The 18,412-nt window shown below is 49.8% G+C and overlaps 2 protein-coding genes across 3 annotated transcripts; both read right to left on the minus strand.

Moving 5' to 3' along the window:
* Window positions 1-1,757: 1,757 nt before the first annotated feature.
* LOC127345340 (uncharacterized) lies at window positions 1,758-4,771 on the minus strand. Of its 2 annotated transcripts, XM_051371805.2 has the most exons (3): window positions 4,193-4,771; window positions 3,171-3,271; window positions 1,758-2,342 (listed from the first exon to the last, which is right to left on the minus strand). In XM_051371805.2, exons 1-3 carry the CDS (start codon window positions 4,475-4,477, stop codon window positions 2,006-2,008), a joined length of 723 nt encoding a protein of 240 aa, XP_051227765.1. In that variant the 5' UTR covers window positions 4,478-4,771; the 3' UTR covers window positions 1,758-2,005. The 2 variants fall into 2 exon arrangements, with proteins under 2 accessions (XP_051227765.1, XP_051227766.1); XM_051371806.2 differs by lacking the exon at window positions 3,171-3,271 and having other exon boundaries at window positions 4,193-4,765.
* A 9,965-nt stretch (window positions 4,772-14,736) lies between these two features.
* On the minus strand, window positions 14,737-17,811 carry LOC139838241 (uncharacterized). The gene is made up of 6 exons (XM_071827625.1): window positions 17,650-17,811; window positions 17,344-17,559; window positions 17,088-17,264; window positions 16,461-16,559; window positions 15,149-15,373; window positions 14,737-14,763 (listed from the first exon to the last, which is right to left on the minus strand). The coding sequence occupies exons 1-6, from the start codon at window positions 17,809-17,811 to the stop codon at window positions 14,737-14,739; spliced, it is 906 nt and encodes a 301-aa protein (XP_071683726.1).
* Window positions 17,812-18,412: the final 601 nt, after the last annotated feature.

An 18,412-nucleotide genomic window follows, 5' to 3' on the forward strand; every position in this document is an offset into this window, starting at 1 on the left:
GTCTCCTCTTCGGTCTTCTGGAAGCTTCGTGGCAAAATAGGACCCTGGGCGTTGATTTCGTCCAATTCCGAGAATATTTCGTTACTAGGATTTCTGAAACCAAAAACAATGACTTGACAAAGAATCGGCACTTCGACATCTTGTTAATAGGTTAGTTCCAGAAAATGCACGAATATGACATAAAGTGTGCATAAAACATGTAGATAACATCAATAATGTGGCATGGAACATAAGAAATTATCGATACGTCGGAGACGTATCAGGGCCCCACCCCACATGGCGGCGCGGCCAAGGGGGGGGGGCGCCCCCCTATGGTGTGGCTCCACCAGGACTCCCTCGAGGCTGCCCTTCCGCCTATATAAAGCCTCCGTCGCGAAAACCCTAAAACAATAAGCCACGGGACGAGAAAAGTTACGCAGCCGCCGCCATCGCGAAGCCAAGTTCGGGGGACAGAAGCTCTGTTCCGGCACGCCGCCGGGACGGGGAATTGCCCCCGGAAGGCATCTCCATCGACATCACCGCCATCTTCATCGCCGCTGCTGTCTCCTATGATGAGGAGGGAGTAGTTCTCCCTCGAGGCTAAGGGCTCTACCGGTAGCTATGTGGTTAATCTCTCTCTCATGTACCTCAATACAATGATCTCATGAGGTGCTTTACATGATTGAGATTCATATGATGAGCTTTGTATCACTATTAATCTATGTGCTAATCTAGTGATGTTATTAAAGTAGTCTATTCCTCCTTCATGATGTAAAGGTGACGGTGTGTGCATCATGTAGTACTTGGCGTAGGTTATGATTGTAATCTCTTGTAGATTATGGAGTTAACTATTACTATGATAGTATTGATGTGATCTATTCCCCCTTTCATAGCTTAAAGGTGACAGTGTGTATGCTATGTTAGTACTCGGTCTAAATTGCAACGGTCTATTATGCTCTAGAGGTTACTTAAATATGAACTCCGAATGTTGTGGAGCTTGTTAACTCCGGCTTGAGGGAGCTTTTGTAGCCCTACACAATGAATGGTGTTTGTTATCAAACAAGAGAGTGTATGTAGCACAGATGAGGAGAAGTTATTTATTTGTTATGTGATCAATGTTGAGAGTGTCCACTAGTGAAAGTATGATCCCTAGGCCTTGTTTCTAAATACTGCAAACATCGCTTGTTTACTGTTTTCAAATGAAGCCTGGTGAACAGGGGGATACGTGAGCACCCCCTGAACGTCCGACGACACGTGGCAGTGTCAGGTCCACATGGTTATCACCCTATCCACTTATGCATGCACATTAGTTCATAACCCATGTCCCAAATCATGTAGGCCCCACATTTGAATTCAAATATAGGGACCCACAAAAACGGACCCACATTTTTGAATGTAGACTATGGGCCCCTATGCTGCCCCCCATACTCCTTTTTTAAAATTGTAAACATTGGTTTATATTAAACGCTCTCAGTTCTCCAGTCTCAAACCTTCGGTTTCTTCAGGTTGCTACCTGTTCCATAGATGACTTCAAAAGCAAGCATGTTTCTTCAAAATCAAGCATGTTTCTACTTCTACCCTGTTCCATAGACGCACTCTCTCTCCATCTCATCACACATAGATAAAAGGAAACCCATTTTATCGATCTAGCACAGCCGATTTACTTTTATGGACAGTACCGAAGGTTGGAGAAGATGAACAGCATCTCCAGCTCGCTTAAGATGAGGGGTAGGAGAAGATGAGCAGTATACATCTCTCCAGCCGCGTGCGTAGATAGGTACGAGAGGTTGAGCAGTCAACCTGCTAAAGTTTCTGCAACATATTCGTCCAAATCAAACACTGTTCCAGATTCCTCGCTCACGGACGGCACAGTTGCTCATCTCACATATTCGTCCTTATCATCTCATCTCATGCACTAGTCTCACACAATCATTAACCCGCGTACACTCATACCAGGTGGTTTATCTCCTCCTCTTAGAACTGAAGCTGCACACCTAGCTTTATATAGCGCCCTCACCGCAACTACTCATTCACCATCGACCATGTCCTCCCAGCCAGACGAAGGCAACCAGAGAACCCCATGCTTCCGCGCGCTAATCAGACGGGCTTCACCGGCGTGCGCTTCCACCCAAGCGGACGGTTCTATGCCGAGATCCGCGCTGCCGGCGAGCACATCGTCCTCTTGATGTTCGATACGGCAGAGCTCGGCATGTGCGTACGACGCCGCCGCGTCGCGACTTGGGCGCCTGACCACCACCTTCAACTTCCGCGACTGAGTACCCTCGCGGAAACGGAGTTTGTGGGCCAGCGTTTCCACGAACCTGGTCAGCGCTGAGCAGCGCCGTCGCCAGCTCCAGCACCGTCTGGACATAGCAGAGCACAACTTAGTCAATGAAATACAGAAGCATCACACACTAAAGGCAAAAAAGAACTGAAGAAGAACACAGCTTAGTCAATGAAATTGATATATAGACGGTTCATAGAGTGACGGAAAAAGCACCCAAGCAGAAGTAGAGATGATCACTCTTAGCTTCAAGACGATCTGACCGAGCATATCTGGCAAAAGTTTGGACACGAGTGATTTCATTGGGTTCTATGTATATCAAATATGTCTTTGTTTTTATCGTACTAAGTTATTTCATTAGAATCATATATGAAGTTCATGTCTTACGACTATTTTGGTATTTGCATCATTTCTTTTAATTTGCCCTACCTCAAAAAATTTCCATCCTTCGCCACTGGCAAGAACAACACTAGATAATAAGAGTTGTTCCATTACTAAGATCATCGTCAAAGATGTTGCAGGCCCATTACTATTGGCATTCACTGTCATTCACAGATAATAAGAGTTGTATTGTGAAACAGTGAAAAAGTGGATAGGCGAGAAACACCAGAAATAAACTTGGGCTAGCTCTCATACTGAAACCAAGGGTCTGTAGTAGCCATTATGCATAGATCCATTGATGTCTTAGCATATAGGTTTAACCGACCGCTATGTCTGTAAATCAGGGCTGAGCTGGAAAATGTAAAAGAATGCTAAACCTGACACATATTATAGGTAGATAGCATCTCGAAGATATTTTTAAGTGAAAAAAGGTTCAGTATGAGTTTCAATCAAATCACTATACAGTCGCAACACAAACAAAAACAAAGCGAAGCACCATTAGCTATTTTGAGATTGTTTTACTTACTCAAAGGATGCTACAGATGGTAACATTTTCCTTTTAAAATGCAGATCTCTGAATGAACGACAGAGTAAGTTGGAATGCGAACACCACAAGAACTCGCAGAACTACAAAAGGAATAAACATTAGTATGAATCAATGAATACATACTTTCAATATTAGGTGACTGGTAGACTTGTTATATCAGTTACTAACTACTATCCTCAATACATAATAACTTAAGAGACACTTCCAGGGGTTGAGCACACCTCACAACAAACTGTAACAGAAAGAAACCCGCAGCCAAGCAGCAGAGGATGGCATGCCAGTCAGAAAATGAAGGCAAAAGGCTAACGGTGACAAAAACACAGAGTATTCTAAATGACATTAATTGATCATGAGAACCTCATCTCAAATCATATCTTAAACATAATCTCTCTTTTTTCATCCATTTCTAGCTTAGGTGATGACACCCTGTATCGTGGGTTGACATGTCTGAAGATATGTGAAAAGGAACCAAGCCTAAGTGCTGGTACTAGCAATATTTCACTTGATGCTTTTACTTTTTGTTTTGACTTACTATCATTGGTACAGCTGCTTGACGCAAACTATGATAAAACAAGGATTTGTACTCATGATTCCTTATTTGGGACAAAATTGCTTTCCAGCCAAGGGGCCTGCATTTTCTGATTTGGGATAGGCTTAAACTGGTCGCAACTGGCAGCTGCATGGACATGAAATGGGCTTGGTTTCTGCACTATTGCACTCTAAATGGCATGATCCAACCGGCATCGTGGCATGACTCCACTTGCTGGCAGAATTTTTGCAACAGTGCTGTTGATAGACTAAGATTTTTGTTCTCATTACACAGAGATCAGACCTACTTCCTGATAAAGGGAGTGAAACTAACTTTTGTGTCACTTGGATTTCAGCATTGCATCGATGGATTGGAGATTTCAGTTCATCCTAATTTCAATCTAACAAAACTAAAATTGTACTGGAAAATACGAGCTCTAGAAATTGTAGGACAATCAACAGGGGAAAAGGACCTTCTGAAGGGGGCCGTCGTGGTCAGGCCGGACATGGTCGCCACGGTCACCCTCGAAGCCGGCAGGAAACGGGGAACGGCGAGGAAGAGGGCCGGCCAGTCGCAGATCCGCCTCACCACCACCCACTTCCACACCGCCACGCCGCCGCCCGCCATGGAGGACAAAGGTGCTTCCCATGGTTGTGCTCGCGGCGTCCACCCCGCGGAGGAGCTCGGCGACGACCTTCCCGCGGCGGCGCTCAGCGGCAGCCTCGCCCGCTACTCCCCATGGTGGTGCTCGCAGCATCCACCTCACGGCGGAGCTCGGCGACGACCTTCCCGAGGCGGCGCTCGGCGGCAGCCTTGCCCGCTACTCCCCATGGTGGTGGTCGCAGTGGGGTGGGGAAAAGATAAAGTAGTACTCAGTACAAGATTAGCTTCGTCTCCACAAAGTCCGGATCGAACGCCTCTCTGCCTTATCGATGGCTATTTCCCAAACTGACTCTAGTTGTTTTCTCTCACACTATAGATTTGTTTATCTCAGCAGCTTCTTGTTTTACATCAACGACGCCAGCCCAATCGCGTTATAAAGGCTTCAGATGAACTCCGAGTCACGGGTCAGAAATATGGGCAGTAGATTCCGCCAAACCACTTTCGCGCCATTTCCCTCTACATGGCGCCAAATCCATGGCGCGCAACAGCTCTCTGGACTCCCGCGCATGTGATGCTAATTATTGGCGGAATAAATTATTGGAACAAGAGCCTGCGAATCTTGCGTCACGCTTTAAATTAGCTCGGATAACCATACGACCAGTCAACAAGTGGAAGTCCGCTGTCCGAATCTCAACGCGTTTTGGACGGTACGCGGGGGTGCTCACGTACCCCCTGTTCACCGAATTACTGTTTTACTGCATCTTTACTTCCTGCAATATTACCATCATCTATACCACCTGTGTTTTACTATCTCTTCGTCGAACTAGTGCACCTATACATCTGACAAGTGTATTAGGTGTGTTGGGGACACAAGAGACTTCTTGTATCTTAATTGCAGGGTTGCTTGAGAGGAATATCTCTGACCTCTACCTCCCTGAGTTCGATAAACCTTAGGTGATTCACTTAAGGGAAACTTGCTGCTGTTCTACAAACCTCTGCTCTTGGAGGCCCAACACTGTCTACAGGAATAGAAGCGTGCGTAGACATCACTAACTCAAGATAAATACTATAAAGCTCTCTAATTTTGTTGTTGTTTTCCATTAATCCTAACTAGTGAAAATAAAAACAAGAAACATAAAAATATAATTGTAGAATCTAAAGGAAATAATTTTGAGCACTCACACACCAGCAACAGTACTAGAAGATAGCTTAGTAGCTAGAGGATGTGAGTACATTTTACCTTACCTCCTCGGCAACAGTGCCAAAAAAGAGCTTGATGTCTACGTACGCTTCTATTTTTATAGACAATGTTGGGCCTCCAAGTGCAGAGGTTTGTATAACAGCAGCAAGTTTCTCTTAAGTGAATCACCCAAGGTTTATCGAACTCAGGGAGGTAAAGGTCAAAGATATCCCTCTCAAGAAACCCTGCAATTATGATACAAGAAGTCTTTTGTGTCCCCAACACACCCAATACACTTATCAGGTGTATACGTGCACTAATTCGGCGAAGAGAGAGTGAAATACAAGTAATATGGATGATTATGAGTGGTAATTGCAATCTGAAATAAAAATGGCAGCAAGTAAACATGTAGCAGAACTAGTTGTAAACGGTTTTTTTCAATGCTTAGAATTAATGCATAGATATCATACTTTCACTAGTGGGCACTCTCAACAATGATATCATAATTGAATACACACATATCATCTCTTCACTATGCTACTCTGAACTACTCTCCGGTTGGATAACGAACACCAATTCACTGTGTAGGGCTACAAAAGCACTCCTTAAAGTTCACGTTCCAAATATAGGGACACCCCGCGCTATCACTTTGAGTATCCAAATATAGTACTAACAATCAGCATAATTTATAAGTATTTCTGTAAAATTTAGCCTAAGAGACACACACGGTGTGCACACTGTGACCTTCACACTGTGGGACAAGGTATCTCCGGAGATCACATAATAAAACCACTTGAGTAGCATAATAGATGAAGAGTAATATCTACTTATTCAACTAGATTACAAAGCTCATGATCACATAAAGATCATACCATGCGGGGGAGAGATAAACCACATAGCTACCGGTAAAGCCCTCAGCCTCGGGGGAGAACTACTCCCTCCTCATCATGGGAGTCAGCAACAACGATGAAGATGGCGATGGAGTCGATGGAGATGGCTCTCGGGGTAATTATCCGTCCCGGCAGGGTACCAGAACATAGATTTCTGTCCCCCGAAACTTGTCTTCGATGGCAGCGGAGCTACAGAACTTTTCGTGGATGGAGTCTGAATGATTTAGGGTTTTTGCGTCGGAAGGCAATTTATAGGTGGAAGGGCAAGGTCGGTGGGCGCTCGAGGGGCCCACACCACACCTAGGCATGGCCAGATGTGGGCCCGCGCCTAGGCATGGTGTGGCCAGCTCGGTGCCCTCCTCCATCTCTGCTCTGGACTCCGTCTTCGTGTTGGAAAAAATAGGAGGTTTGGCTTTTGTTTCGTCCAATTCCGAGAATATTTTCTATACAACTTGTGGCATCTTGTTAATAGGTTAGTTCCAGAAAATGCATTAAATATCACGAAGTGTAAACAAAACATATAGAAATTGGTGTAAAACAAGCATGAAGCATAAAAGATTATAAATATCGCTGCAACGTATCAAGCACGGAGCCACCGAACCGCTTCATGAACCAAGCGATACACCACCGTAGCACGATCACGACTCCAAGGCAGCCCGGACCAACGTACCTCCCCTCATGAGCCTAGAAGAGTCGGCGAGGAAAAGGCAGGATCCTTCGGACTTGGAGAAGCAGTTGACTAGGTTGCATCCACCACGTCGTACATAGCACCTTGGAGCTCCATGCCCTGGCCAACAGCCAACACTGGCAGCGCATCACATTTCCCAACCTCCAATTGCCACATTGGCCTCTCCCCAAGTAGCCTCGACAACGTCTTCAAGAAGAGAACGACACCGTGGCGCCACCGCCGCCTTGCCCAAAGGATTGGACATAGGGTTTTGCCTGACACTAGAGGAGAGGAAATGCACGAATGGGACCAAAGACAACGCCTTCAGGAAGGAAGCGGCGCCCTCAGGCGTCGCCATGGTCCGCACCGGGCAGGTTTTCACCCTGGTCCTGAACCGTGCCCCCGATGCCGCCAGACCAGCGAGCTGGAGACGATGGACGGAGATGCAGACGCCGACTTGGACCACCACCAGAAAGGCAAGAAGCCACACCGGCCTCACCGTCGCAGAAGAGGCGTGCCGGCCACCATCGGCCTCACCGACGGCCAGCAAGAGCTCGGGAGGGGAAGCCACCCTTACCGGCCAACCACCACTGCAGCCGCGCCCACGCAGCACGCCGGAGACAGAGCTCCTCGCGCCTCCACCACACCCCGAAGCCGCAGCCCGCACAGGCCCGCCCAAACCCAGATGGAGCCCCGCCGCCATGCACAACCACAACCACGAGCATCAGGAACAAGCCACGCGCAGCTACATAGACCACTACCGCCTCCATGTGCGAGAGGACGCCCTTGACGCAGCTCGCCGGCCACCGCCGCGCCAGGCCCCGCCGACCTCCGCCGAGATGCACCGCCGCCATGGAGAAGCGCTGCCCCGCACGGCCCGCCATGCGCCGGGTAAGGAAAGGCCCGCCGCCGCCGGCACCGCGCGGGCTTTGCCTGATGGCGCACGCTAGCAGCGGCTGGGGAGGGAGGGGAGAGGGGGACCGGGAGGTTGAGGGCTAGGGTTTTCCGCCTTAGGCCACCGCGGGGGATGACCCTGACTTCATCCTTAGAGAGGCCAATAATTGCACACTTTTCGAAGAAATAACTTGGGAATACAACCTGCAGATCGATCGATCAATGTACCCAGCCCATTTTAATCATCAATCCGGTAGGTACAAACGATGTCCGTACACCCCATGCCAGCACCATCGGATGGATGACGGCAGCCGCCTCTGATTAAAGCGATTCTAATAGCCATCAAAGTTGGGACACTGCAGCCAGTAGCTGCACGCTGCTTGACGGGCAATAGTACCATATCGCGGCCAGTATTATCTCTACTGCAAGGGAAGTAAAGATAGGCACAAGGTACACTGTCAAATTGTCTGCTCAAGGACGGCCGCTTGCAGCCACGGCGGATGTTTGCTCCCACGCGCTCAATCTTAACAAGAACAGATACAAATGTCTTGCTGACTTCGCCGGTGGTCGTGGAGCATCTTCGTTGCTATTGTTCACAACACCATGAACATTGAACTGCAATGACTTATTCAACGGAGCAGTTCGACAGTATCCTCACAACTCACAAGGCCACAGCGACAAGGTTGTATGTAGGCTAGAGCGGAAGGGATTGATGGACCCATGTAGTTAATTTAGCCGCCTTTTGCACGGTTGCTTGACAACCAACTTAAATGTCTGATACATTTTGATTTTTTTTATCATATTAATCGAGAAAATCATTAGCTGCTGTCCTTGCTGTGCTATGTCAATCATGCATCGCTTCATGAGAATGTGAATATATGTAGGAAGCACATGTGTAAGTGCAGTGGCGGAGCGTGGTACGAAAGAAAGGGAGGGCCAATTGCCTTTAACGCCAAACAATCACATATAGGTCTTTCAAAAATTGTGACAATTAAATAAGCAGAGAGAATTTCCATATAGAGGTATACTGATATTGTAATATGTTCACATAATTCAGTATGAGAGCACTGGTTCAGATTTAGTACTTCATTTTGTCTTGGTTGTTCAACTTCAAACAATGCCAATGGTTCATGTCCAGGGCCGGGAGAAGAATCTTCAGTAGTTTCACTTGCATCATCTCATTTTATTTTATAATATGTCATGATGGTTTTATCTTGAAAACTTGAACCAAAGCTACCTAACGGATTATACAAAAGCTAGTAGATGAGTTTTAAGCTAAGCAAAAGCATATGAATTATCGTGTATGTGTAGCCCAAATAAAACTCCAAATATCCCAACCGGCATACATCAGTTTATTGTTTGAGATTACCACATAGCAAGAGGATTAAACACTCCATGATTCGATTTCTTGAATATATTACTCGATCTGATGCTCCACGACTAGTGTCCACGGTGGCGGACACGCCTGAGCTATGGTGATCATCACCATCTGATTTTGGAGCTACAGTTTGGTTCAATTTTTTTCTTCGAAATGGGGAGTTTGGTTCAATTCTTGATGTTAGAGGAGCTATTTTGGCTGGATTGAGCTAGCGAGAGAAGAAATAGTGAGCTTGGCCTTGGGGTTCTGAGGTAAATAGAAGACCTACTACACATAACACGTGGGGAATTTGGGGGACGGGGGAGCTGCGGAAGAATCAGAGCGAAACAGACGTGGGAGGAGGTAGGAGTAGTCGTAGGACTGGCCAGATGGGCTTGTGACGCTCCGCAGTGTGTAAATGTACATATATCGTTGCATAAAAGAGTACAGTAGCGTTTTCCGTTTGTATGTTTCTATACGGACGGTATATATTTCACTGGTTCGTGCAATGAGCAGTGATGATTGAGGAACAGATAGATCTACTCCATGGCCGCGCTCATCCTTCTGCGGCATGACTCATATGCATGCATGCCTGAGCTAGCAGCCATGGGATCAATGCTGATCGTGGCGTACGTCGACATTTTTAGCAGCTCGCGCGGGTCGTGTCGTGCTGCTTGATTTGCATATGTAGGACGACGGATCTGCTGCACAAACCGTAGCGGTACACTCCGCTATATAACTCTAGTGATCCCTTCACCGGTAATTAAAAGTCCATCACTGCATCAGGATCCAGGAGTCGCCTGCGGCGCACGTCCTGTAGATCTCGGGAAACAGAGAATTAAACCCTGAACAGTGACTTGCGTACGGCTTCGCAGGTATACACCCCTACGGATGCTGTACTGTACAAGGTTTCGAACTGTCCTGGAGATCTTATCCTAGAATTCCCTTTGTCGAGTACTCTCTTTGTTTCATAATTCTTATCAAATGTTTAATTAAAACTTAAACTAAAAGCAAAATAAAATTATGATAGTAATGTATATGATTTGTGCCTGCAAGTTACCAAAATAAAATTATGGTAGGAAACCCGCTCCCGCTCCCGTCGCCTCCCCCGTGGGCGACCGGGGCGTCCCCGCCCTCCCCACCCTCTCCCCACCCTCCTCGCTCCTCCCCCCCGCCGCCGCCGGGCAAAGCCCGGGCGGTGCTGGCGGCGGCGGTTCCTCTCTCTCCCGTGCGTCTGGGAGGCCCGACGGGGCGGGTCTGACCAGGCGGCGTTGGAGGACGCCGGCTCCGGCCCAGGCCGGCGTGGATCCGTCGTGGTTGGCGGCGAGGCGTGCGCTCGCGGCGGTGGTGCCCTTCGCCTCCGTCAGCCGACGCTGTGCTGTTCCTGGTGGCGGCGGCCGATCTGGGCCCGCGGGCCTAGATCTGGGTCTGGCGGGCCTGGCCGTTTTGGGTGGTCTTCTGCTCGTGCGCTGCACGCAGGACCTCCTCTGCTACCTTCCGTCGCGGCTGGTGGTCGTGCTCGGATTGGACCGGCAGCGCTGGTTTTCGCGATCCGCCCGTTCGGGCTTGTCGGAGCTCGGTTGAGCTCCCGGCGGTGGGGTGTCGTTGGGGCGACGTCCCCACGTTCTGGAGTCGTTGGGGCGACGTCCTTGCTAGCCACCTGGGACGTGGTCCTTGGGCTGGCTCAGTACTGCAGTTTCTCCGGCGGCTGCGGTCTGTTCTCCCTCCGACCAATTTGGTCGTGCTTGTGTAGGTGTGCTCCCGCGCTGGGGATGGTGGACTTCGTGGTGCCGCCAATCTAGGGTCTTGGACGCCTAGAGCAGGGTCTGGCCGAACCCTCCGCCAGCCAGCACGTGTTTCCTGCGGATGAGTCGAGTTGGGGCTAGCTCATAGTGCGGCTTAGGTTAGAGGCGCGGCAGTGATCTCCGCCTTGTTCGCTCCACGTCCTCGCGACGGCGTCCGGATTTTCTATCCAGGTTTGGACCTCGGCGAAAGCTGCGCTTGGCTCTGGCCTGTGCCGGCGACGGCGTCACCTGCGGGTGTCGTTCCCTTGTTGAAGGCGTCCCGATGATGGCCCTCCTGTTCGAAATGATGGATTCCATCCCTCCGCCTCAATCTGCTCCTCTTGGAGGCCTCGCTTCGTGTAAGCTTCTCTGGTAGTGCCTTGTGGAACACCGTGTGACCTCTCGATGGTGTCGCAGCCCTCTCACAACGTCGGCCTGGCTGCTTTTACACGGTTTGCTGCGGTAGCTGATCTCCTTCCTAGCGCCTTGGGGGGCTTTGCTAGGTCGGCGTCTGGTCGCAGCTCTTGCCGGTGTGCCTATCCCAATGCCGGGGGATGATGTTGTGTGTTTGGTCTGGACCTAGCCTGAGCTCCATGGGTGGTGGTTCTCGGGTCTGGGTGAAAACTTTGCAGGTCCTTCTCTGCCGACGACGATGACGCACTCTTGCGCCATTCACCTTCTTGGAGGCGTCGCCGCAAGACCCCCCCTCCTTTGGTTCCTCAAGCTCTGCCAGGTGGCCGGCCCGTCGCTGAGTTCCCCCTTGAGTTGCAGTCTTGGTGCGGTGGAGGTTTGTTGGCGTGGACACGGTCGCGATCGCTCCGGTGCAACAGAAGACAAGGCTCCCTCTTCCTGGATCATATGGCGCTTCGGCTTGCTTTTCTGTGTTGTCTTTTGTTGCGGTTTGGGTTGTGCGCTTGGCGTGTGTGTGTTGTAATCTTGGTGTAACTCCTGGCCGGTTGATGGCTTCGTTAATTCAAAGCCGGGCTCACTTCGAGCCTTCCGTCTAAAAAAGTTACCAAAATAAGTTTTGCAGCGTCTAGATATTTTTGATCAAGATTTTTTTAACAAGAAAATAGTGAGAAAAAGAAATACCGGCTTACTAAATGAGTTTTATTTGTCACCTGAAAGATCAAGGAGGCCTAGGTGTTGATGATCTTGATGTTAAGAACATGGATCTTATGTCCAAAGCTACGTACTTACCGAAGATGGGGTATGTCATACCATTCTAAGGAGAAAGTATGTTGGCTCACGTGCATTATCCCAAGTTTATTGGAAACCTAGGAACTCATTTTTTTTTGGATTGGCCATACCGATGAAGAAGAAATTTTTACCATATGGTTCTGTCTCTATTAAGGGTGGATCTAAGATAATGTTATGGGAGGATAAACATTTAGGAAATACCATTCACCGTGAATAATATCTAGCTTTGTGCAATATTGTGCGTCACAAGAGCGATACTTTGGCCAATCTGATGTAATTGTCCGCACCAAATGTGACGTTCAGAAGAGATCTTGTTAGGCCCAGCTTGCATCTTGGAATGTGTTACTTCAATGTCTAAGGGACTTACGAGTTTCGTTGAAATATATATGAGAATGTTTAATTCTCTGTGGAATTTATGTATAGAGCATTGATTCAGCCTGTTGAGCCAGCCCCTAATGATAAGATGATTTGAAAAATGAAGATACCACTAAAGACTGAAGTTTTTTTCATGGTATCTTAGTAGGGGGTTATTCTCACTAAGAATAACCTCGTAAAACACAATTAGTAGATAAGTAAAAAATGCGTCTTGTATCATCATGATGAGACAATAAAGCTCTTTTTTTCTTTCGGTGCAATATTGCTAGATCTATATGGTCAATCATCCAAATATGTTCTACCATATTCGGAAATTGGCCAATGAGAGTGGATCATATGTTTAAAATACTTATTAGGATGTGAGCGCTTGCCGTTATTTAGTCGCTTTGGCTATGCAAAAATGATAAGGTTTTTAACGATTATTTTTTTCTTTAATGCATGTATCTACCGGTGCATCACTTTGTTCTATTTATGGTAGTCTCTTTAGCGTATGGGGTACCGCGATTTCTTTACGGAAGTGCCTACTCGGTTGGAGGATGTTTCTCAGGATTGGACCTCCACCGCCTTAGGCGTCGATACAATTTCACTTTGATTTCGTGTATTAAGAATAATTTCTTCTTGTATCCGTATAGGTTGGAGAGTGAACAACCGTGTTCATCTTTGTTATTTAGAGGCTGGATATAATCCTTAAATATTTAATTAATAAACTTTCTTTATCAAAAAATCCAAGCATGCATGTGGTAGGCGGCACGGGCACATAAATCTTCATCTGGGTAGTACATCGTATCTCAAGCAAACAAACCTCGTAACTTACGTCTACTGCACTTCAAGAGATATCTAAGGTAGCTAGAGATGCACGTACACGTGCATCTGCGCCTGCGGTATAAATCGGCCTGACGTCTTGGTCTCAGAAAGAAACAACATCCGCATCCCATAATCACGTAGCTGCATCTCCTGCAGTCAGCTTAGCCAACGTCCGTGCCATCGCCCATCGATCGATCGACAGTATGCGGGTCACCGTGCGGGAGGAGGCGATGGGGGAGGAGGCGGCCGGCGTGGTGCAGCAGGCGGTCTGGCTGGCGAGGAGCCGAGGCCACGCGCAGGTCACCCCGCTCCACATGGCCAGCGCCATGCTCTCCGCGTCCGCGTCCGCAGCCGGCGTCATCCGCGCCGCCTGCGTCAGGTCCCAGTCGCACCTGCTCCAGCTCAACGCGCTCGACCATTGCCTAGACGTCGCGCTCGACCGCCTCGCTTGTGCCCCGATCCACATGCCCCGTGGGAACGATGGTGGATGGCACGTCGGCCCGGTGCCGTCCAACGCGTTCGTCGCCGCGCTGAAGCGGGCGTTGGCGCACGGACGACGCCGGGGCGACGTGGACGGCGGTAAGGTCGAGCTCAAGGACCTCGCCGTCTCCGTTCTCGACGACCCGACCGTGGACCGCGTCGTGAGCACGGCCGGCTTCTCGAGTTCGCAGCTCAGGGCCGTCATCTCGTCGGAGGAGTCGTGTAGGGCTAGCTGCGGCATTACAATTTTACCCGCTCGGGTTTCCATCGAGATTAGGGCAGGCCAACCATCCATTCAAACGGTGCCGGAGCTCCATTGGCCAGTCGTCGCCGACGCCCCAAGTAGAAGGTAGCTTACTACTTTCAGAGTGTCGTGCGCGTTTATCTGTCTGACATTTTTTTTCTTTGACCGACAGAAATGACAGCAGTTCCTTGCGTTCCTGTCTAGGTTTAATTTGCGGTTCCATTTTGCCCACGATGGTGACGACGGGAAGCCGGTGCCCACATCCCAAGTTAGGTAATTAAGCAGTGGTGGACCCGAAGACTGGACAAACATGTCTAAGACAGTCATTTTTTTTAAAAAAACCAATGTATAAGTAAGAAAATATAAGTAATAGCGCGTCGACAAGTTTGGGCGGCTTCCCGGGCTAAAGGGATAGTAGATCCGCCCCAGTAGGTAAATTTAACGTGGTTAGTCATCTATTTGATTATTTAACACATGCTTCTCACGAGTTTACTTCATAATTTACTAGGTCCCACATGTCACTCAGCCCTTAAACGTCTCAAAGTGTCCCACCAGTTCCGATTACCTACAGTTAGCCACGTTAGGCTAAAAGTGTGGCAAAGGTGACAACCTTAGTTTACCAACAAATTATGCATGCCCAAATACTTCATTGTACACACCACAACTGCAATGGTCACTCTAAACCAAACCAACAACCCCTAACCCTAACACCGATGAAGTGTATTCCCAAGGTCTTTTGTGCCTTGGTCACTTCCATGTTTCGAGCACTCCGCCTCGTAACCCTAACCATGCCAAAATCTCAATTGTGAGTTATTTTTTTCGTCATCACTAATGCTTAACCAACACATCTCACCTCCCACTTCACTAAAGTGAGCTTGGTATGGACTATACACCTTTACAAATGTTAATTGAGTCAACAAAAAACATAAAGGAACAGAGTGAGTAACTACCTCCATGGGAGCTACACTACAGGAATCGCGGTAGATGCCGACGGCCTTCGACCCTCGGCGTAGCACGCGCTTGCCCTCGGCGTACGATACGCCGACGGGCCCCCTCGGCGTAGCTCCTCGGGGAAGATAGGCCTCGGCAGAGTACACGCGGCCCTCGGCGTAGAGGCCGCCGTCGGCGTAGCCGCAGAGGGCCGACGGCTGGAACCGCTCGTCGGCGTCGCAACCCTCGGCGTAGCACGGTGGCCGGCGCCATCCGGCTAACGTCCGTTTGGGCTACGCCGAGCGTCGCCCCGTCGGCGTATGGAGGCACGTGGCGCCTCCTGGCCGCTTCTACGCAGACGCTACGCCGAGCGTCGCCCCGTCGGCGTACGGAGGCACGTGGCGCCTCCTGGCCGCGTCTACGCAGAGACTACGCCGAGCGTGGCCCCGTCGGCGTATCGAGGGCTATGCCGAGGGGGAGGCCCTCGGCACATCGGGCGACGTGGCAACCGCTGGGAGCTCCCCGTTCATACGCCGAGGGGGAGGCCCTCGGCATAGCCCTGACCATTTGGTCCATGTCGAGGCTATGCCGAGGGGGAGGCCGTCGGCGTAGCGTCGACCCAGATTTCGCCAAATTGCCAAATTGACAGATTTCACAGTTTTTCACAGATTTCGCCAAATTGACAGATTTCACAGTTTTTCACAGCACATATATTGCATAATTCACAGGACTTTGCACATAGACATCACATGATGTTCAAATAGCTACAAATCATGGTCTCATAACATAGCTCCGGATACATAGTATCGTGTCGATAAGATACATGCATGGGACAACTAGAGGAGCTCGTCGCCGCTAGACACCGGCCCGGGCCGATTCCTTCCGGTAGAAGCTGCGGAAGAACCACCGGGAGAAGGACCGGGAGAAGTACCGGGAGAAGTACCGGGTGTAGCACCGGGAGAAGGACCACCATGATGAACCGGTGTCATGTCCCTCCCACCACCCTGGTTTCCGGAACATCCAGTTCCCTACACACATGTTCCCGAGATGTTAGCAATTTGCGAGGCAAAGGAAAGCCGTAGTATTCGGTTTGGCGAAGAACTTACCGTTGTTCTCCCATAGTACTCCGCAGCGAAATTTTCCTTCGATGGCATGTTTGGCGCCGGCCCCGGAAAGGGAGGCATCGGCCCTAAATCCGCTGTCTGTCCAGTTTGATTGGCCACAAACGACGCCTGCAAGATAGTTTACATGTCAGTCTTTGCAGAAATGAAGCATCAAACTAGGGGAAAGTGGGACTTGTCATCATTTGCGAAAACAAAGGTTGGAACTTACATGTATATATGCCATGTACTCCATGAACTGCTGCTGGTGCTGGTTGAAGGCCACCTGATATTCTTGATGAGCGGCCACGTAGGCCGCCTCGAGGTCGGGCTACAATTTCACAAATTCATGTCTCGTTAGCACTTAGCAATGTATGAACGAAAGTCGGAAAGAGGATGGAAATGAGGGAAACTTACGTCGTATGCGGGTTGTTGCCGAGCCCGGCGACGAGGCGGGAGAGGGGGGCTGTCCTTGGTGAGTCCCGCCTTGAGACGCGTGAAGGTCGTGGTGAGGGTATGCTTGACGGCCTTGTTCAGCATGGCGAGACGGCCATGCGGCAACCCTCCGGACGACAGGACCAACGACTCCTCGTCGACCTCCGCGCTCATGGGGTCATCCACCTCCGGGTGACGATGCCTCACCATCTCGCAGTAGTTCTCGACGTCCTCGGCGTAGGTGCCGAAGTACTCAGGGAGCGAGGGCGAGGCTGCGAGAGATCGGGCTTCTTAAGCCGCATCTTGTTGTATATCTCGAGGTCAGACATCTCCTCCTCGGGTCCTAACGCGGCCCTCTGCATCGCGAAAGGAAATGTTGTGAGTACCAACTTTGAACCTGAAGGAAAATAAAATGTATACATACCGTCTTCCCCTTGTAGCGCTCGTAGCTGAGGTTTCCCCCACAGTGTGTGCCACCGTCGCCTCGGTTCTCCGCGTTCCGCCTCGCCACGGCTGCAAAGTCCTCGTCCATCTTGAGCCACCTCGTCCTAACCATCTCCTCCCATGCCTCGGCATGCGGCTCGGCCCAATCGGGGATAACCTGAAAATGCAATACTCAACTCAATCTAATGCAATCGCAACTTAGTAGCAATGTAGAATCTCATTGACATTTTACTCACCGACATGTAGTCATCCACCGTCATCTCGTACTCGGCCTTAGCATTCTTACCGACAATGTCCGGCTTATGGACCCTCTCGCCTCTCTCTGCCCAGAAGTGACTGGCGGACGTGATCCTTTGGTTGTACCACACCTGCGGTGTCAACCTCTCACAAGTCGCCCGCAAAGTCCTGTTCGCGGCCGTCTCCTCAACCTCGGGCGCCACACGATAAAAACACTTCAATCATGCAAAAAACAATTGTGAGATTCATGAGTTAGAACATTGGGGTCATCAAATATGAACGAAGCTCGAGAAAATATGTCTTACCCAAAACTTTCTCATCACGGCCTCAGCAGCCGTCGGGAAGCCTACGCCAGGGGCACTCTCGTAGTCCGTCCAAGTAGTGGCTAGCTTCTTCTCGCCAGCTGGGACAGTGCCGAGGGGATAGTACTTGCCCGGCCAGAACTTCCTAAGCAAAGCTCCAATCATGCTACTAGACCTAAAAACATTTTTCCCTCCATTTATTGAGCGAAGGAAAGTGTCGCCCCAGTTCAAATCCGGACAGTTTCCAGCGGATTCGGCGGGGCACCGCAGGAAGCGGGTGGGATTCCCAGATGGCTTCCGCGCGCATATGGCATGTGATAGGTGGTGCGTAGGAGGTATCCTACCGCCGCGCGGAGGTCCCGCGTGATACTGAAATGCGCACCATGTAGCTGCTTCACAAAAAAAAGCCCTTCCGGCACCCCGAAAATGGAAAAACCGTCGCCCGTGGTTCGGATTGGAAATCCGCGACCGGGGCCTTGCTTCCCATCCTAAGGCCCACGCACGTGCCAAATATGGCCTCGTTCCGACAAACTATGTGGTGAAACGGGCCGTTTCCTACTCATTTCCCCTAAAAGCCATAGAACTCCGGACGAGATAGCCCTCTTCGTGAAGGGTTCTCCAAGATAATTGCCGTATCCCAGTTCCGTCTTTTGCAGTGGTTACTAGGACATATAAAATGACGCCACGCGGCTCCGCTCGATTTTTTGGCTCCGTTTGCTTTGCCAACTGCGCAAAACGGGGCCGCCGGGACATGCGGTATGGCCGT

This window comes from Lolium perenne, chromosome 3 (assembly GCF_019359855.2).
Source record: "Lolium perenne isolate Kyuss_39 chromosome 3, Kyuss_2.0, whole genome shotgun sequence".
NCBI lineage: Eukaryota > Viridiplantae > Streptophyta > Magnoliopsida > Poales > Poaceae > Lolium > Lolium perenne.